A 21,744-nucleotide genomic window follows, 5' to 3' on the forward strand; every position below is an offset into this window, starting at 1 on the left:
TCTCGCCAAAGACTCAAAATCATGTGAATAAGGACTAAGGAGTTCATCAGGTTTGGAACATAATGCTTTAAATAGGTCTTAGTCTCCAAATATACCTGTCAATATGGAGAAGAGATAATAAATTATCGTAGCAGGATTGAGAAGTGCATGCCAGAATGTGAGGAATGCAAAGGCTCTGGACTGTCCCTGTACACAATAAGTCCATCTGTTATGCTTGTTTGTTTTTTCTAGGTGTAGGGGCACTTGCAGTGTTATGGTTCAGTGGAGCAGGTGCTAGCTGACTGCTGGTTTCTAATTTCTTCTTCTTCTCTTCTAAAGTCTGAAGAAAAGTCTTTGAATTCCTCAGAATTGAAGATATTATGGAAGTATAAAACCGAACACATTTTCCAGAATGCTTGACCACATTCAATTCCTGTTCAGAGAAGCTCAAGAAAAGCAGAGACACACCTTGCTGTTTCAGTTTTACCAGTTTCATGTGGGTGAAGCTCCAAGGGAAGGTGTAGTTAAGCAGGTCAGCCTGAGTCATTCAGCTGATTTTAGAAAATACTGCTCTAATACCTCAGTATGGAACAACTGTGTGCTAGAGAGACCTGGATTTTCAGTTGTCATCGAAGCCAAGAGTTTTCTAAATGTTTACAAGAAATGAGAGACTAAAACTGCTTACTGAAAATTAAGCCCATGAATGCTTCTTTCTATAAAGGCCAATTCAGGTTAGGGTAAGATTTTTCTTACTGTATTCTGAAATACAGACTAAGGACAAAGGTGAGAACTACCTAACAAGACCATAGCACACAGATGGAGCTACTGCTGTGGCAGAAAGCTTGATGCATTTCAGAGGCAGGATACTTTGAAATACTGCCTGTTCAGCAAGGGGCAAAGCTTTGCGTTCTTATACTGCAGGAAAGCTCCCACATACTTTTTTTTTTCTTTTTCCCTTAAATAAAGGATAATAGAAATTATGTAAATGAACTTTCTTTTGTACAGAAGCAGTCTAAAATGGAGGCAACATATGTGGTTTGAATTTCCAAACCAAACAGTTCAGAGATCCTCCTTGGAAGAAATACAGTGTCTCAAGGGCAGTGTGTATTTTGATTGCTTCATCTTCTGAAAGTTCCGTTTAAGCTAAGGTATATGATAAACCAAGAGAGAAGAGTTTACTGATGAACCCACAAAAGGAAAGCAAAGTTTTCCTGTTGACTGCACTAGAGGTAGCTTCAGTGTATATACCGTTCATGAACTGAACAAATGAGTCCTAAAAACTCAGGCTGGCTGCTTAAAAGATCGAGCAAATAAAGGAATAAAGTCACATAAGCTGTTTCTGTGTGTAAAAAGGCTGTGGGTTACAGGATTAATTTTTTATAGTATATCTCTATACCCTGAATAACCAAGTAAGCCTCAACTTGTGGAATCTTAATAGCCATCTCATTGCTGAAGTTTAAAGGAAACCCAGAGGAAACTTAATAATATTAAAAGTTATTTTAAAGGGAGTTCACATTGGTTTGAAGGGTATTTTGCTTCGCTCACAATATCCACCATTGTAAATTCAGAGAACCTAGATTTAAATTCAGAAAACCTCCACACATCTTTACAGCTCTCAGTATATAAATCTAGTAGTATTCTTAAAATGTCCACCAGTAAGGTATTAATCTTTTACAGATAAAATTAAAATTCTGAAAGTCATTGGAACAAAAAATAAAGAAAAATAGTAAAAATATTCCCTCTAGAAATGAGGGGAAACTTGGAACTTTGTGGTAAGAGGATAGTTTGTCCATATTGCAATGAATAGAGAATAGTCTGTACAGTTTTTCATATCTAACTTGCAAAAGAAGATTGGAACATATAGAAATTAATGTTACTGAATTATTTAATAGTAACTCAAACACATGAAAAGAAGAATTAAAGAAACACAAGACCGAAAAGCCATTTTAAATGAAATCAGAAGCTTCAACAAATATAGTTTTCCCTTGCAGTCAAAAAAGTAATTATCAAAATTGTTCAGAATATGTTGCCAATTACTCTGCTCCATAACTGCTAACTTTCTCAGTTCTTCTCCTGCCTTTGCTGGGCTCTCTGTCACTGGAAACATCTTAAACCAATTTAAAGTGCTACACCTGAATAAACATGTTGTAAAAGTGTTTATGTATTGAAGTGGGTCAGTTCAAGGTATGGTATTTGGCTGGAACTTCTAATTTCTCTTTTTACTGCAAAAGGGCTGCCAGAAGGAGGAAGTCTGAGCTGAATTAATACATTTGTTACAGTGGAAGTAGAATGGAAACTACTTTAACCACAAATCAAACTGCCTCTTTCATTTACGCCAGTGATAGAGTTTTTCTAAGAAATATAGACTCTGGCATACAGCCACTGCAAGTTTGTGTTTGAAAAGGAAACCTATATGCTTATTTCTATAAGGTTTACTCCTCTGCTTATTTGCAAGTTCTTTTTCAGGATGATCAAGTTAGCAGTATTATACAGTTGTGAGGCAGATGCTCCTTCCTTGCCCTCATAGCAAACTTTTTCAGTCAGTTTAGAAGAATCCCCAGGCACCCCGATGCTGCGCAGGGCAGTCAGTGCCTGTGCCCGTACCTTCCCATTTAAAGGACCTCTGTGTCCCCCACCCAGCACAGCTGCACAGCTTCACATGACGCTGTCTCATTTTCTGATGGTTGAAGGGCTCTGCATAATACACGTACGCACAAAAGTGTTTATGCTGCCAAAATAAATTCTGTTAAGAGCAAGGGTTTATTTGCTAAAATGTCACTGATGCAGTTTTAGTGACTTGTTTTGCTTTCTTTTCCTTTAGTGAGGTTTAGATCCTATAATATAGTGAGGTTACCACGCAGTCCTGACTGAACAAATACTTTAAAGAAATATGCACATCCTCTGGGAACTGAACAGAGTCAATAATGTACATATTTCAAACTCTGTTCTCTTGAACAACTGAATGCTTTCCTACCTTTACTAGTGAATGAACATCAGTTTGAGCAACACTGCACAATATTTATTTTTAAAGCAGAAGTATATTTATTATCTACACTTCTCTTTGCTACTGACTTGCTTTGGGGATATTAGGTTCCACATCTCACACTCAAGTGATGCAAAAACTAGATGACTGCATTACATTATCCTTTCGGTAGTCTATATACTTTAATGGAGTTCATTTTTTTTCAGTTCTGTAGCTGTGTACATGAGACTGAATTAAAATACCTGTATAATGAATAAGATATATAGTGCACAAAGACCGCAATTTTATGCAATGTTAAACTACCTGTTGAAAATTTTGTAGATTGTTGATTTTTTTGTCTTTTAAGTTCCATTCAACAAAATGCAGTTAGAATCACATATATTCAGGATTATGGGCAAAATCCTTGCCATGCTTCAGTCAACAGTTAAACTCCCACTGTGGCTTCAGAAGTGGCAGAAGTTCACCTTTTAACTTATGATTTCCATTACTTTATAGGTCGAAGTATCAATGTTAAATCTGCTGGTCTAATTGGAAGACATGGGCCTCAGTCAAAGCAACCATTCATGGTTGCGTTCTTCAAGGCAAGTGAAGTGCTTTTCCGTTCTGTCCGAGCAGCCAACAATAAAAGGAAAAATCAGAACCGCAACAAATCCAGTAGTCATCAGGAGTCTTCTAGGATGCCAAGTGTTGGGGGTAAGATGAAGCTGATTTACTAGTCTGTTTAGAGGAGTTATAGGCACTTGCTCAAATGCAGTGGAGTCTCAGTAGCTTAACAAGATACTGCTCACTGACAGAACTGTCAGAAAACATGTTCTCACTCCCATTTCTACTTACCCTCCCCCCAGCTTTACTTAAACCTCTTTTATTACTTTGGCCCTGAGCATGATCTGTTTTCTTTGAGTCAGGTCACTTATATGTACCATGGGCTTCGGAATGGTGAAATGCACAAGTAGTTTGGGAAAGGCTGTATCTGACTTTGAATCTAGTCCTATGTAGTAGGCAACTGGATGAGATCTTTGCTACACATGACAAAAACGTAGGGAGAGTAGAAAGAAGGGATGCCTCCCAACTGCTTACCTAGGAAGCCTCAGCAAAAGACAGTGTTTGGTCTCTTGTTTAACTGCCTTTCAGCTGGAGAAGACAAGATGTGACACAAAAATCTGAATACTGGTAATGAGGAAGCTTAACCAATCTGTAAAAGTGCAAACTGTTTATGAGCTCGGACTAGCTGATGTGTACTGATGTAAATACACTGTGTATCCCTGAACAGAGTGAATTTGATCCCTTATTTTCCTGAAAGGTACTGACAATAACGCACATGCAAACATTGTTAGTCCCATTAAAGCCTGGAATAAGCTTTACTCCAGTTTTTCCCTGAAATGCTCCTTTCCACTGGAGGCACAAAGTCACTTTCTAAGTATTCTCACTTTTGAACAAGCATTTCTACTTTTCAGGGACAGAGTGTGAAAATGTGATTTAGTGCTAGCATAGCACAACATCAATATAGATGCTACTCTTAAGCCCCATGGATGTCTACAAGTAAGCAAATTAGTATTTTCTGGAAAGAATTCAGTCTGAAGTGAAACTCATCTGTTTGAAGAGAACCATTATGAGCATTATACATTACCTATATCCATTTCAGAACTCTGAAAGTAGCAGATTAGAGACTCCTCTAATGTAATTCATAAGCCCCTCCCTGATCTTCTACACAAGGATGAATTTTGCCTTAACAGCCACAAACTGCTACTGAGTTGCTAAAGAAATCATAGAAGTTATTTGAATATCTTTCTAAACTCATTTGAAGTTTACCTGGTGATCTAGTGGAATAAAATCCCACTTTAAGGTTAGAAATGAGTATTAAAACATATCCTGAAAAAAAAAAAAAAGGTTTTAATTCACACCAATGATTATTACTGCTTCCCTAGTGTGCTCTATTTTATTTGCATATGATGGACAGGTAGAAAAAATACTGTGCTATTTCTCTAGTTTCCACTGAGCACCTGGAGGATGGTAATTTATGAGGTAGGGGACTTAGAAAGATGCACATGTTTCCTCTGAGGATCCTAGCTTTTGAAAATCCCCTAACATTTGTTAAGGCACCAGGGATCACTATTCACAACTGGTTTTTGTTTGGGGTTTTTTTTTTAGTACTGTCAAGTGTTTCTGGCACTCTGTATGGCTATAGCACAAATGGCTCATCTGCACAATTAAAATCCAACCCCTATTACTCAATATTGCAGGGGAGCAGTTATAAATAAATAATAAAAGAAGTACCAAACTAGAAAATCTTAGATTTTTACTAGTAAAAAAAAAAAGATTTTTTTAAAAATTATTAATTATTTATAAGTTATATTGACTAAACATTCACTCTTCATTAACTGCTTAAACCTTTACAGATTTTTTGAAACAATGCAGGTTAAAAATTGACTGAGGATCTTTTAATTCAGACATGGTTTAAGCATGCACATCAGTTAAGCTTGCTAGCTGATGCTCACTTTAAACTCATTCACTTCAGTAGAGGAACTGATTTTGCATTTTTTTCTACAGAAACTCTATCTTCTATTTTACTGCTATTGTATGATGCACTTCCCTATTTTCATAAAAGGGCTTTGGACTTAATGACACAACATGAGGGTGAGGTTTTAGGGGGGTTAGTTTTTTGTTTCTTTGTTTTTAAATACAGTTAAATGTGATCTGTGCAACTGCATTAGCTTTAAAATCCTATCTCTAATCTCCACAGTAAGTAATATTCTCCCTGTACAAGAAACAAAAAAAAAGATTTTTCCTATTTCCTGGAAAATGCATACTAATTTTGAGAATTACATTATTTTGGAGGAGGGGGAAGTCATCGAAGTACATGTTGTACACAAGATACCTAAATATGAGTATAATTCTCAATTGAATCCCATCTTTCTAGTCCATGAGGAAAAGAGAGTTGAACAGATTTGTTAAGTGTCTTTGATTATATCAGGAAAGCTGAATACAAGCTCCCTGCTGGTTTAACCTGGGAAAAACTCAACCTTAACACATGCCAGAAAGTTGCATTGGCATGAGAATTACCTCAGGAAGAGCTGTCTTTATGTCTCAAAACAGTGGTCAACCTCTGGTTGGAGGAGGAGTAGCTCCTGCACCAAGTCAAATCAGCTTCCACGCTCTTGCCTTGCAGTTTGCCTCAACAGTCCCTGTAACAGCAAAAACTTTTATCTGGGTGCCATCAAGTGATCAGCAATGGGACTTTTCATGGTATAAGTTATTCAAAGCACTTTTTCTTTTAATAACTATTTCAACAACACTCATTAAAATCTGCAGATGAGAACACTGATGGCTACAAAGGCAATGTGCAGGTATTATCCAGGTGTTCCAGTGTGCAAAAACAGCATGAAGGAAAGAACATATTTTTATTCCCAGATCTTCACATCTTCGCAGAACACTGGAAGGGTTCTTTCATGGGGAGAACCTGTTAGCAGGGAAAAGCTATGCCATTTTCCTCCTATTGACCAGCCCCAGGAACTGTGCAAGTGCAGTAGGTATGCTGCATCCCTGCAGGCTTACGGGAGAAGGATGATGTTCAGTAATGAGCAGTACTTTAAAAGTGTAATTCATATCTTCATATTTAAATCAAAGAAATACCCAAAGAATCCTTCCCATCATCTTCTTCATGACAGCCTGTCAATAGGCCAGATTCAGTTCTCATCTACACCTTGATGCAAGGCGCTGTTGACATAAATGACACAGTGATGGGCAAACATAACTGTGTGATGTAGGTCCTTGATTCTAAGCTTATTCCACAATCTTATATCTTCAGCATATAAGTCAGACACTGACAGTGAGAAATGCTCATCTGCATGGTCAGAGGTTATGTAGCCAGATCCAGATAGGTAAGCTGTCATTTATATGTCAGAAGCTTTTGGTATATTTCTCTCCGCACATCAATCCCAACTTTACTACAGTCACACCTTCTTTTTCTCCTTGCTTTTTTCTTCTTCCTTACCTATTTCTTTTTTTCTCCTTTTTTCCTTTTTCTTTTTTTGTCTTTCTCCTTCCCTTTGCCCTTACCTTTTGTCATGTTCCTTTTGCCATCTTTCCTTTGCCTCTTGCCTTTTGTCTTTCGCCTTCTTCATAGAATCATAGAATGGTTAGTGTTGGAAGGGACCTTAAAGATCATCTAGTTCCACCCCCCTGCCATCAGCAGGGACACCATCCACTAGACCAAGATGCTCAAGGCCTCATCCAGCCTGGCCTTGAACACTTCCAGTGAAGAAGCATCCACAACTTCTCTGGGCAACTTCCAAGTTCTTAGACCTCAGTGATTAGCTTTGCTGTATTCTCAGCACATCAAAAAGGAAAGTCCCACTGGGCAACTCAGTTTTTCCCTTCCAATGGACAAAACTTTTTTTTTTTTTTTTAATTATTCATTAAGATATGTGTAAACAATACAAAATCTATATGTGTCAGTTATAAGAGCTGGGACAACGTTGACAGATTTGGGGTCAGCAACCCTGTGTTGCTAAGAACTTCAAGAGAAGATGACTTCAATGCAGTGCAAAGACAGATAGAATTAAACTTAGCATTCAGACTCCACCTGCCTGCTATGCATAGAGGATTGAACTGTTTAATACTTTATCAGTTATATTTTTTCAAACTGTAGATAAAAGGAAAAACAAATTAAAACAAGACAACTTGTTCCCAAAGTATATCACATAAATTTCCTTAAAACAAAGTCTGGTTTCTGCTTTTTTTTAACATAATCTAAAAAGAATTACTGTGTAATTGGGCACTAGAGGATATCCACATTTAAATACTGAATAGTGACTTAAACCAGGAAACTAAAAAAAAGCTACATAATTTTTGTTCATAGTGCAGAAAGATAAAAACAAAACCCAATACTTAAGTCTGCATTTCCTATGTTTTATTGATTGATGTCACACTAATTAATTAAAACTACAGTGCTTTGTGATAGTACATATAGACATGTATGTATGTCTTTATTTCCCTTGAAAAAAACCCAAAACCAAATCCTAATTAAATTTCTTATAAATATATTTTCTTGCCCTCCTTCCACAGCTCTTTCTGCTACATAAGGATGTGAACCCCAACTGCAGTCTCTGAATAGCTGAGGAACAATGTTTTCTTAGTCACAATAGCCTATGGTTTTGACTCTTGACAGAATAAGCATATGAGTCTTGAAGTTACAATAAGTGAAGTTCGATCCTTGACACCAGGTCTTATTATAAATCATAGAATTGTTTTGGTTGGAAAAGACCTTTAAGATCATTGAGTCCAACCGTAAGTCTAACACAGCCAAGTCCACCTCTAAACCACGACCCTAAGCAACACATCTACGTGTGTTTTAAATACCTCCAGGGATGGTGACTCAGCCACTGCCCTGAACAGCCTGTTCCACTGCTTGATAAACCTTTCTGTGAAGAAAGTTTTCCTAATGTACAATCTAAACCTTCCCTGGTGCAACTTCAGGCCATTTCCTCTTGTAGTACTGCTGGTTACTTGAGAGAAGAGACGGAGACCCACCTCGCTACAACCTCCTTTCAGGTAGTTGTAGAGAGCAATAAGGTCTCCCCTCAGCCTCATTTTCTCCAGACTAAACCACCCTAGTTCTCTCAGCCTCTCCTCATAAGACTTGTGCTCTAGATCCTACACCAACTTCGTTATCCTACTTTGGACAAGCTCCAGCACCTCAGTGTGTTTCTTGTAGTAGGGGGCAATGTCACATCTGATGTCACATAAAATGTCACATTTGGTACTTATATGAAATGTTACATTACACACAACATTTGTCTTATATGAAAGATTATCAAAATCAAGGAAGGAGTACAGACTTGCCTGAGTCTCACTTTCTTCATAGCTTTATGTGTTAGATGGTTTGCAGATATATATCTGCATATGAAATACAGACCATCTTAGCAGGCATTCTGGTGTGACTGCTTATCCACTACTGGTTAACCTATACTCAAATACTTTGGAGTATGCAATGACTTACATATTTATTATTCAGCCTTCTCCTTTAACTGTAGGGACTTCTGCTACATTATGGTGCTAAAATTTCTGTACATATTCTTGAATATGAAAATGTCATGACTGAGAGAAAACTAGCAAAACTCAATCTTCAGCTCTCCTTTGTTTGCCTGCTTGGGTGCTACCTAAAAGCAGATTGTGACTTTTCTGACTTTCTCATATGCATTTCTTTCCCTCAGTTTTCAGTCACAGTTTTTTTGCAATGTGACTTGCACTCTATATGACTGAATTTTAAACTCCCAATAATAGTTGAAACATAAAAGATCAATATTTACCTCTTATGAGCACTGATATTAGTCAAAATCAGTGTACAGATTCTTGTAAAGAGTGATCAGTGAAACACAGTTCAATCTTTTAAAGTTAAAGTTTCTTTACTCCCTAGTCCTTCACCTGACTTCTAATGTGTGTGCAGAACATACTAGATAATTACAGACAACTCAGCACAAAGGATGACTAAGATTTCCTGGTTATAGTAAACACATACAGATTTTTGAAAACTGATGGTGTCCTAGGGTATCCTTTCTTGTTTCCAGTGGCTATTCCAGAAAGACACAGGGCTCCCATAGGATATGGGTAGATATTTTGACTTTACATGACCTGGAGAAACTGAGAATATCTGAGATGGCAGTACGTAACTAACTACCTGTGGAGAACCTTTAATGACTGTCTCTGAGAATCAGCCCAAGAAGGGCTAGGAAAATACCATAGGAAAGATGATAGTATTAATCTTTAAAAAGGAATGAGGATTTGGGATATTGTAGCTTAGAAAGCCTAACTTAACATCCCTGGTGGTACTAGAACAAGTTATCTAGTACTGCAGATGGACTTGTGCTCAGCTTTTGACACTGTTTCAGGAGACATATAGGGGTCCATGTATATTCAACAGAAGGTAGGTACATAGCCTGTTTAAAAAAAAAAAAAGAAAAAAGAAAAAAGAAAAAAGAAAAAGCATATTCAAAGAGCATGTTACCAATAAGGGTAAAATTTGGGTGGGTATTTTGAATGACACCTCATTGAGACACTTCTGGATCTGATTCAGTCCAACATTTTATTGGTAATTTGGATGATTGATCACTCCTCCCAGATCTAGTATCCTCCGTGAACTTGCAGAGAGCACACTCTGTTCTATTGCCCAGGGTACTAACAAAGACATTAACCAGTACTGGCACCAGTACTGATCCTCTAGGGACATCCCCAGTAACCAGCTGTCAGCTGGACTTTGTGCCACTGGTCACAACCCTTTGAGCCCAGCAGCCCAGCCAAGTTTCCACCCATTATACTTTTTACCTATCCAAACTGTAGCTGATCAATTTAGCCCTAAGAGTACTATGGGTGACCATATAAAAATTTTCCTAAAGCAAAGTGATTCTGTGTGTGATTCTGTAATTCTGTGAACGATGCCCAGTGCTCTTCAAAAGCCCACAAAGCTAGTCGGTGCATCACAGAGAACAGCCAGGTTGGTTAGGCACAGTTTGGACTAGTAAATTCATGCTGACTGTTCCTAAACACCTTCTTGATCTTCATGTGCCTGGACACAGCTTCCAGGAGAATTTGCTCCACAGACTTCCCAGAAACTGAGGTCAGGCTGATTGCCCTTCTTGAAGATGAGTGTGACGTTTTCCATTTTTGAATCATGAGAAATATCCTGCAGTCACTATGAACACTCAAAAATGGGAGGGAGTGACTTTGCAATGATAATGGTCAGCTCATTCCAAGCCCTGCAATTCATCCCTTTTGCTCACATGGACTTTTGTATATTCAATTTGCTTAAGTGGCTCCTAACTCTATTTCTTTTACTGTGAGTAGAACTTCAGTCACTAGGGTCAGGGACTTGGGGGTCCTGAGGGCAAATTTTTCCAGTAAAAAAAAAAGACAAATAAGTTATTGAGTACCTTAACCTGTTCTGAGTCCTTGTCACTAGGTACTCTGCCCTACTGAACAATGAATCCATATTTTTCTTGGTTTTTCTTTTTGCTATGAATGTACCTATGCCCTTCTTGTTGACTTACACATTCCTCACAAGTTTCAACTCCAGCTAAGCTTTGATTATCTTAATGTCCACCCCTACATGTTCAGGCAACGTGTTTATATTATTTCAGAGTAGCTCATCCCAATTCCACATTACTTTTACTTCTTCTTTGAATCTGAGCTCAGTCAAGTTTCCTATTCAGCCACAGTGGATTTGTGCCATACTTGCTTGACCTGCACATGAGAGTGGACTTAACCTTGTGCTTCTCTCAGAGGTTGGGAGATCAGCAAGCTCTCCTGGTCTCCTTTGCCCTCCAGCTCAGTCTGCCATGAGATTATATGAAGAAGATGTCTGAACACGCTTAAATCTGTTGCAATGCTGTTGTTGACCTTGATCATCTCTCAGAACCTTTTAACATCCCTGTATCATAGTTGCCGCAGCCCCATCATGCTGCAGTTCTCATCAACATGCTCATCTTCAACCTGTTCTTTATTCACTGATTTGCATAAATACAACAAAATCCTAAAGTGATTTAAAGTCATTACGCAGGAGTATATAAAAAAGGGATCTGAAGCTAATAATTTGACAGTGTGGTTTTGCTTCAAAACTCCTGTTCTGGGATGTACTGCTAGAAAATAATCCCAAAATCATGGGAAAGAAATATTTTACTTTATTTGGCACTGTGTTCAGTTTTGGTCTTCGTATCTTCAGAAAGACACAGAGAAACTGAAGAGAACCCAGACAAGCAATGATAGCACAGATCAGGACAGCTGACAAGAAGCAGTGGTAAATTTGCAGAAAAGCTCCTATAGGCCAGCTATTTGGAAGAGTTTTCTACAAGGATAGTGAAGCACTACAACAGGTGATCTCACAGAGTGAACTCCGTTTCTTTCATTTTATTTGTAAAAGGCTTTTCTCTTAATTTTCCGGAAATTTTTCAACAGAGACTCTCCCATCCCAGTCTCAAGTCTTTTAATGTTAAAAAACTTCCAAAAAAAAAAAAATATAAATCTGTTCCTGAAAATGAAGATTGTTTTTTCATTTTCCAGTGTCTTCCTAGTTTGTTTGGGGTTTTGTTTTCATTGTTGTTAATTTCAAACATTTTTTTTTTTTTTCTGAGTGGATGGTTATTTTGGTCCAAAAAAAGCCATTTCAATCATAGAATCATAGAATAGTTTGGTTGGAAAAGACTGTTACTATTATCTAGTCCAACCATAAACCTAGCATTTCCAAGTTCACCACTAAAGCGTGTCCCCAAGTACCACATCTACACGTCCTTTAAATACCTCCAGGGATGGTGACTCCACCAATTCCCTGGGCAGCCTGTTCCAATACTTGACAACCCTTTCAGTGAAGAATTTTTTCTAATATCGAATCTAAACCTCCCCTGGGACAACTTAAGGCTGTTCCCTCTTGTCCTATCACTTGTTATTTGGGAGAAGAGACCAACATCCACCTCCCTAGAACCTTCTTTCAGGTAGTTGTAGAGAGCAATAAGGTTTCCCCTCAGCCTCCTCTTCTCCAGACTAAACAACCCCAATTGCCTCAGCCGCTCCTCATAAGACTTATTACCCAGGCCCTTCTCCAGCCTCATTGCCCTTTGCACACACTCCAGGACCTTCATGTCCTTCTTGTAGGGAGAGACCCAAAATTGAACACAGTACTCATATACTTTAAACATTCTTGAAATAGAACCAGAGGACACAGCCTGTCCTCCCTGCTCTGTTGCATGCTTCACTGATAACTTCACTTGAATAGCGCTATAAACCACCTGTGGGGTGCTAATGTGGTGAAGACATGTCCCTATTCCCTTCCTTTCCTGTTACTCAGGGGCAGTAAGGAAAAAGGACTAGATTTTTCTCCAGGTTTAAGATTGTTCTGGAGAAGCATGTATGGAAAGTTCTCTGTGTCCTTCTAACCTGACACATTGCTGACAGTGCAGAAACATTCAAGCCTTTAAAAAGTATCTGTGAGTCTACTTGTTTATATTAGTATTACCAACCATAGATCATCAAGGGGTGAATATTTCCAGAAAATATGGTAAAAAATGAAGGAGTACAAAATGTGTTAATGTTTAAATAACAGACTTCTGGAAATTCTGTTGTTTCAGGACAATTTTTATAATTGTTAATTTATCTTTTTATTGGACTACTTTTGTTACCTGGCAACTAAACCTATGCCAACATACAGATGACTTCTCCATATCTTGGGTCAGGCTCTCATTTGTCCCTGTTTGATTTCCTGTGTGCATAATATGAGAGTTGTTACCTACCTAGCCAGCAAACAGACATCTTGTAAACCTGGTGCCCCTAATGCTGAATGCATTATTTTGTCTGTGTGCATAAATTGTATCAGGCTGACACTGATGATTCTGCATTCCAAGTTTACACTGCCTTTACGATCGACCCTAGGAATATAAATGATGGTATGCTTTTTCCTTTCCTTTCTATAGTTTGGTCAGGAGCTCAAAAATAGCTAGATCTTGTCTGTTCTAACAATGCTTCTGAATAATTTTTTATCATTTTCTTCCTGTAGATTATAATACAAGTGAGCAAAAGCAAGCATGTAAGAAACATGAACTTTACGTGAGTTTCCGAGATTTAGGATGGCAGGTATGATTATAAATGCTGTTTCATATCAATTCAAATTGGGGCAATCTATTTTACAGTCCCTCATTATTTACAGTCTGTGTTCTTGCTGGCAACTGGTATTTCACTGATATGATGAGAGACAAATTCTTTAAATGAATTTTGTAATGAATCCCTATCAAAATTTCTTTACCTCTTTTGGCTGCTGTTCTCCCAAAGATTTTACAAACGTCAATGGCTTTAATATCTGGATTCATTCACATAAAGATAAATCTGAACTATTATTCAAGATATGAATAGATCTGCAGTAAATGAAACCAAAATCCCTACAGTAAGCAATGAAACTTTGAAATTTGCACTTGAATTCTCCCTGGTTCAATGCTGTCTACTGCAGGTCAGAAAGATTTCACTGGGCTAGGGTGTCTAGAGAACTAAAACAGGGATCACTGCTCGGTGATCTTTGTAACACCATAGTTAAGTGTATATAATTTCTAGGAAAAATTAATCCTGCCTACAGTAACAAAAACAAGGAAGGTATTTGTAGTAAAAGAGGATAGAGGCAGGGCATTATAAGAAATGAAAACGGAGATCAATCTAGGATTTTTTTCCAGAAAGCGAGGAGCTCTGTATAAAGAAAGAACAAGAAGGCCATCAGCAACCTGTAACCTAGACATATTGCATATGTAGGTAAGAACTCAGAGATGGCTGTCTGTGCATTTCACATTTCTCTGAATTATTTTAAAACAATTCTCCATGAGCAGAACAAGTCTACAAGGAGAAAAAATGTGCTATTTCTTTGGTGACAGCTCATCCTTTACATATCTAGCTCAGATTCTCACATGGCCTCATTACTCTGCCTGACTTTTTGTAGAATGTTTATCCTCACAGCAGCATGAAGAAGTAGGCAGAGACTGTTTTCCCAAGTCTGCAGAGCATAATCACCCTGTCCATGGCCACAGAACAGGCCTGTGGTATTAACTTAGAACTCAGGCTACTAAACAAGTGAGATGTTGTTTCTCTGCAAATCACAGATTTTTCCAAGTATTACCAGTCTTTTTGTTTTTGAAACAGTAAATTCTGATATGCCCCAAGATGTGCAAGGCTCTCAGATCAGTCATTCAAGGTGGCCACAGAGAAATTTTTTTTTTTTCCCACAAAAAAATACTTGAAGAATTCAAAGTTTCAGGTGGGAAGCCAAAGCTACACTGTACATTATTTGATCAGTAAAACCCAGGGTGAAATGAGATAAAAAGAAACAAAACACAAGAAGTAGGTACTTTACCCTCTACACCTTTCCCAAAGCACCTCCATTACCTTTGCCTCGCAAAGGAGGAATTCAGCAAACTAAACACATAGCCGTCATTAACATTTTGAAATATTTTCCCTCTTGTGGTCTTTGCTCTATGCTGTGTTGCTAGAAATACTCAAAATACATGATTCCATGACATTCCAATGGGTAATCTCCAAGAACCGTCAGTTTCATGCAATAATGCAATTAATGGTATTGACTGTGCTGAAGAAAGAGAATGCATGTTAATTACTTTCATTGCACTGAGAAGTGTCCAAGATTTCGCGTCTAGGAAGCATTCTGACAAATATATTTGGACCTTTAATTCCCCTTACAGCCTCATTAGTTGGTATTCAGTGCAGATTTCTAAGTTTAATTCAATTTTCATGAGAGTTTTGCATGAACAAAGCAAATACTTTTTTTTTTTTTTTTTTTGGCAAAAAATGTCATTTAACACGCCACATTCTGAAGTTCATTCTGTCCTTGGATGAGTCTTATTTAGTTTGTTGTAGTTTAAATTCTCTTAGTGAGAAAAAAAAAAAAAAATTGAATGTGTTTATTTGTTCTTATTTTAGGATTGGATTATTGCACCAGAGGGCTATGCTGCGTTTTACTGTGATGGAGAATGTTCTTTCCCCCTCAATGCCCACATGAACGCAACAAACCATGCCATTGTTCAGACTCTGGTATGCCTCTGCCTATGTTGTAGTTGCCTATTTTGCAGTTGCAAGTGTCTTGGGACAGGGGTTGTCTCTTCCTCTCTGTTTGCTACTTCTGAATTTTGATTATTTCTGTGTAAATGATGAACCATTTCAAAGATGTGCTTTGGTGACTACACTGGAGAGAGGATGAACTGTACTGAGTCACCTGAGTGGTAGGTTTCCCTTCCATTTCAAATGCAGTAACACATGAGAAGTCCGTGTCATATTACTGGAGAATTGTGCAGAAAAGAACCAAAGGGGCCTCCTGGTCCCACTTCCAAGAGTTTTTTTGCAGCTTATTGAAGCTCCATGTTAACATCTACATGATATACCTTCCAGAAATGTTGACACTTGGCCACTATGCGGACCTCTGTTGTCAACTGTTGGCAGAGATATTTGAACCGTAATTTAATGTGAAGCTTTGCAAGCAGATGTATTTGCATGTAAGAAATTGTGTTCAGTCATGCCTGGCTAACAAATGCAATTTATAAATAAGTGTGTTTGGATCTGTTGCTCTGCCTGGTACATGTAAAAGGGGATTTGCAGCCAGCTTTCTGCCTCTGCTAGTTCTTTTGTTAGTCCTGTGCATCAACTGGAGCAGCCAAAAAGATGATCTTAGTTGAAGCAGCTGGCTAGGGCTCCTCTATCCCAGCAGCATTCAGCTATGGTTCAGAAAACACAGCACCTACAGAAAGTAAGACCTTTAGTCTATGCCTAAATGTAAAGCTGTAAGTCCAATGTCTGGGTCATGATTTTAGACCTGTATGAGTTGAAGAACTGTCTCTGAACAGCATCAGAGTTAGCAGAATGATTAAGAAGCAGAGGAATGAGAGATAACACATGGAGAGGGAGTGGGAGTAAGAAATCAGAAGAGGAAAGGGTTGCCATCTCTAATTAGTTTGTGGAAAGGTCAAGGCACTTGACTACAATTAAAGAAACATGGGTTTAAGGTTCCCTCTCATTTAAACCGGTGATAGGAAAGTATCCTGACAGCAAATGCTACTTGGCAAGGAATATAACAATGTGCCTAAGAAACAATGAAGAGCAGCATATATGTAGTTCTGAGCTGAAAAGAAATAGGTCAGCAAAGCAATAGTTTAGCATTATGCAAATATTGTCCAGGAAAGTTGCCAATGCCAGTGAGACCCCCAGGTTAGACTTCCCTCCTACAATTATAGACTGTTAAATAAGAAGTGGTCCAGTGCTACTTTCTCTTGTGCATCTATCCTTTCCAAAAATGGTTAATTTCCCATGGTTAAGGAATTTGTGTAGTTTGTCCTATTTTTAAAATGGGATACTTAAATTTTCCCTCCTTTTTATGGCCTTTTTGGAATTGTGTGTCTCCCTCTGCATATATTGTACATGCATTCAGTTGTGCAGCCAAAAAATCAGGAGGCTAATTAAATTTTAACTGCACATAAATTAGATGAGATAACAGTAGTTGAATGCTTTCTGGTTTAAATTATACAAAATTCAGATTTACACAAGGTGTGCACATGGGGATGGCTTGGGAAACAATTATTCATACACCCCACCCTAATCCAAATGTAATCATCTCCCAGCCATACTGATTACACCATTGTAAAAAAGCCTGCTCTTTGGGTTGGGAAGTGATTGTTCCTTGGTACCCCTCCAAACTTTGCTGACTCTTTTTTTTCTTTCTTTTGTAACAAGAACAGGAGAAATGCTGGGCCAGTACCTCTTTCTCTCTTCTTTTTCTGAGACTGAACTTAGGCACATAGATAATACAGACACACTTAAATACGACATAGATTGCATTTAATGAGTTACATAAGCTTTCTTCTCCTCTCTCACTTTCCATCACCCTCTGAACAAGTGCTGGAGTAGCACTGACCTCCTGGTCACGCAGGTCGGTGGATCAGAAGATTGACTTGCACTGATTTCCAGGCTCGTTCTTGAAAAGGCTGTGAGCATTGCTGTTGTGCTGGGCTAGCAGGGCCATGGAGCTCCCAGCTGGGGTGGCAGGGGCTGGTGGGACCAGGACTTTTGGCAGAGCAAACATCTGCCTAGATGAGGCACAATCATTCTGTTCTCCAGTGCTTTGCTATTCATTTGTTAAACCATTTTTAAATGTGTGTCTAAATCCTTACTAAACTGCTACTTCAGGATTTATTATTTCTCATTTCAAAAGACCTTCTCATGGTAACAGTTATGTAAAAATAGTTTCCTGTTGTCTGGCAAAAGCTCTGGGCTTATATCACTGCAAGACAGATGGCTCTAACAGATTTACAAAGACTTAACGTACAAATGAAACCTATTATTGCTGAAATCTTCATCTATGCCTTAATAGTCTCTTGCCCTCTCTATTACAACTCCCTCTTTTCTGGCCTCCCCAGTTTCCAAGTCTTCAGCATGTGTAGAATGTTACATCCAACCTTCTTTCAAGTACAAAGAACTTCTATTTCCCCCATTTTCAGATATTTCCACTAGATCTTGCTTGTTCTGGGACGCCGTTCAAAACTCTTTTCCTTCTCTTTAACCTTCCATTGATATATTTCAGCCTAGTGTACATAAAGCCTTCTCTGCCTCAGCCCTTTCCCCAAACCTTCTGTCCAGCTGGCACCCACTTTATGAATTGATTTTTACTTCAGCAGAACTAGAATTGGATCCACAGATACCTAGAGAAGACCTTACAATGCACTCGTGATGCCTGAGAACCCACATCTTACCATTTCATAGGCTGAAAACAGTTTCAGTTTGAGCCTTTGCTGTTTGCAACAGATTTTCCTCCAGCCCAAGACCCTGACACAGGAAAGCATTTTAGCACATGCTGGGGTTCCGGTGAGACTGGGGACTTGAGCCTGTGCTGCATGTTAAGCACTGTCCTCAGCAGAGATGGTACTGACAATATTTTTAAGTGTTTTCCTGAGCAGCTGCCTAACTCCAGCTCTTTTCTAAATTTCATCTGAAAATCAACTTTCTGTCTTGGCTGCTCCTCCTCATTTATCTCTGCATCTGCTATTATTGTGTAACTCTGCCTGCGCAATTGAAATCAGAGCAATGTTCTGGAGGTAAGCTGTGCTTTAAAGTTGCTAACCAAGGAAAATCTGTGACCACAGCACTCTCTGAATTGCAAAGACATGTTTTGCACTGACGTTGTCCTTGTACCTCTCTGTTTGATATATGAGCTATGTATTTATCTGTTTTTCAGGTTCATTTGATGTTCCCTGATCATGTACCAAAGCCATGCTGTGCACCAACAAAACTGAATGCAATCTCCGTGCTCTACTTTGATGACAGTTCCAATGTTATTTTAAAAAAATACAGGAATATGGTGGTGCGTTCATGTGGCTGCCACTAGAATAAGAAAAATAATCTAAAGCAGAGGGGTTTATTCAGAATTGTAATAGAGTCAAGATATGAGCCTTGCTGATGAAAAGGCAGCCCTAAATTTATTCCATTTCATGTCATCTCTCATTTAAATGTACAGTATAATGTATATAGTAGCTTTTATTTATTTAAAAGTATATAGTTTCTTTTGTATGATCAGAATTTCAAAACCATTTATTTTATGGGTCACCTCACTACACAGTAGGATTTCATAAACTAATTTTTCAAATGACCATACTGGAATCTATTTCATTCCATTTCAGTATTTTAAAGTAAAGTCTTTGTATAGATTTTTTTAAAGGTAGAAACTCCAGAACTTCTGTGACTGCTTCATATTGTTAAAGGAACTAAAATATGTTTGGTCATATTGTGCCAATGAAAACTGTGGTGGGGTATTTATTTAGAAAAAGGCACAGAAAAAAAAAAAAACCCAACTAAACAAAACTGCTTAGCTAAACAGTTTTTCTTTTAGAAGTTCTGCTCCATTAGAAAAAGTGAAATGTTGAACGGTGTTTAAGTAAATAAATAGTAGGTAGAAAATAGAAGTGAAAAGATTGCACATAATTGTTATAACTATTTTCTTTAACAAAATGAGTGTAACTAGAGGAGTATGTTACTTCTTGGCTTGTGGGCTGCAGGGTGTGCAAAAGGCTCAAAGCTTCAGGAATTCTGTGGAGACAGACTCTCGTTTCTATCTATGACTTTCCAAGTTAACTCTAAAAATTGAACTACAACATTCTTACCTCAAATCACATCAGTCTATTATCTACTACACTGCTTCAGCAACTATTTTTATGACAGCACAAGGTAAAACAAAAATAAAAATAATAAAAAAAACCCAACACAAAACCAAAACCACAAGACTTCCCATTCCATAGATAAGTTAATATATACACAAAATATAAAGAAGACAGGGTATGGAGGAACTTTGCTCCATTTAGCTCCCACTTCTGGATGTGTTTTCTGAATGTGTGAGAGGAGGCACAAGAGACACAGCAGCTGTTGTCTGTTTAATCAAAAACCTTGTTCCTGATGGTGGCTGTTCTCGAGGAAAGATAAAAAAACACCTTTCCTAACGAGCCATTGGGTAATTGCAGTTTACTTTCTGTCCCATCTTTTCTAGCAGGTGGTAATTGATTTAAATCGTGAGACATAAGATGGGGTATCTTTCCCTTTTTTTTAGCTTTAACTATTGTAACTTTGAAAATTCTTAAATCCATATAAATAATTTTTAATGTCCCTAAATTTTTGGCCTCAAATTAAATCCTGTGGTTGTGAATTGCATGACAAATTACGGATCATCATTCTCACTGCTACTGTCCATATGTTTGTTTTAAATTTACCACATTTAACATATTTGAGCACCCTTTTATTTTAGTGCTGTGAAAACGGGAAATAGAAACTCTGTTATCTCTTTATTACATGGCTAATTATAATATATGCTTTCATCATGAATTACCTTGATTAAAAATGCTTCATTTAAACAGTTCTCAGAGTGTTGTTAGAAAATGAATAGGACATATTAGTTTCTTCTTAGACAGTCTAATCACATAAACTCTGATTTCTCTGGTTATTTAAAGCATATTTCAGAAAACTCAGATTATTACAGACTGGTAAAATCAGTGTGTGTGTGACTGTGTGTATGCACGTGAATGTGCAACTGTCTTTTTTGCAGAAACTAATTTATTTTATCTTGCTATTGCAGTAATACATACATCCTTTTTAGGCATACACTCAGTTTTATTTTTTAAATTAACAGTTCTAATTTCAGTCTTGGGAGCTCTTTCCCCTTAATACAACAGTTCTGTTTTACACTTCCATCTCTAGTTTATACTGACATTACCTACATATCTACGTTTATTTGCAGTTCATGCACAAGAGTATATATAAAAATATAATGTCTCCAACTGAATTAGCATTTTGAAACAGTTAAATTTCTGGGTTGTCTTAAATAAAATTTCTGGTTTCTGTATAAATTGGGTAGATGAATATGCTTTTTTGAACTCAATTTATTCTATATGGAATTTGATGGAAACTAAATTTTGGGTACATTAAGTAATATATTTTTAATTAATGGTGTACCATTTTGAGAATAAGAAATTGAAGATTATTGTTATATTATTCTTTAAAATTGCTGTTGGAATATATTTCTTTATTTTGAGACATAATAAACATGTAATACTATTTTCTTTGGCTGTGATTTTGCTTCTGAGACACATGACAATGACACTGACCTTATATATTTTTTTAAAGATAAAAGCAAGAGATCACTAATAGTTGTAGACAGATATTGTTGCAGTTCATTTTTTAATACAGATATTTTGTAAAATCACTTTTATTTTATTACATCTTAAGCGGCAGCTGCTGAATGCTGAACCTTCTATACTTTTAATAACAATTATGCCTCCAAATCATATCTCCAAATACTAATAATCCACTCAAAATATACTAGAGAGTGGAAATAGTTTTTAAAAATCTCCATAAACCAGTCATTCCTCTGTTTGAAAGGAAGAATAGTAACACGATACCTTCTGCATGCTCTGGTTAAGTGTATAGATATGTGTGTCTTCATGTAAACTTGCTCAGGTAAGTCCTTCTCCAGTAGTGCCTAATACTTGTTCTTTTGTTAGGTTCTCTCAATTACCTTTTATTTTATTTATATATAATATATAATGTGTATGCAATTATATTAAATTATACTGTATATATACCTATATCTATATATATATTTATATAGTTATGAAGACCATTCCATTATCATTTAGGCCATGAGAGCTCTGTTCTTTTTAAAGTTTAATTCTCTGCAACCTTAACAATTCTAAAGAATCTAAAGGGCTAAAGCCGAGAAAAAC

At 37.4% G+C, this 21,744-nt stretch overlaps 1 protein-coding gene across 3 annotated transcripts in view; it reads left to right on the top strand.

The window, feature by feature from the left end:
- BMP5 (bone morphogenetic protein 5) overlaps window positions 1-19,342 on the top strand; it is a 56,256-nt gene extending 36,914 nt beyond the window's left edge. The window contains exons 4-8 of one of the 3 annotated variants that reach the window (XM_029084012.1): window positions 3,458-3,655; window positions 8,839-8,841; window positions 13,500-13,576; window positions 15,416-15,526; window positions 18,714-18,863. In XM_029084012.1, coding sequence (XP_028939845.1) covers window positions 3,458-3,655; window positions 8,839-8,841; window positions 13,500-13,576; window positions 15,416-15,526; window positions 18,714-18,863 — 539 coding nt within the window. Of the gene's footprint in view, window positions 1-3,457; window positions 3,656-8,838; window positions 8,842-13,499; window positions 13,577-15,415; window positions 15,527-18,713 lie in introns of all 3 variants that reach the window. The other 2 variants (XM_010163972.1, XM_029084013.1) reach the window with 2 other exon arrangements.
- The last annotated feature ends 2,402 nt before the right edge of the window (window positions 19,343-21,744 follow it).

Source organism: Antrostomus carolinensis, unplaced genomic scaffold (assembly GCF_000700745.2).
Source record: "Antrostomus carolinensis isolate BGI_N321 unplaced genomic scaffold, ASM70074v2 scaffold8163, whole genome shotgun sequence".
Lineage (NCBI taxonomy): Eukaryota > Metazoa > Chordata > Aves > Caprimulgiformes > Caprimulgidae > Antrostomus > Antrostomus carolinensis.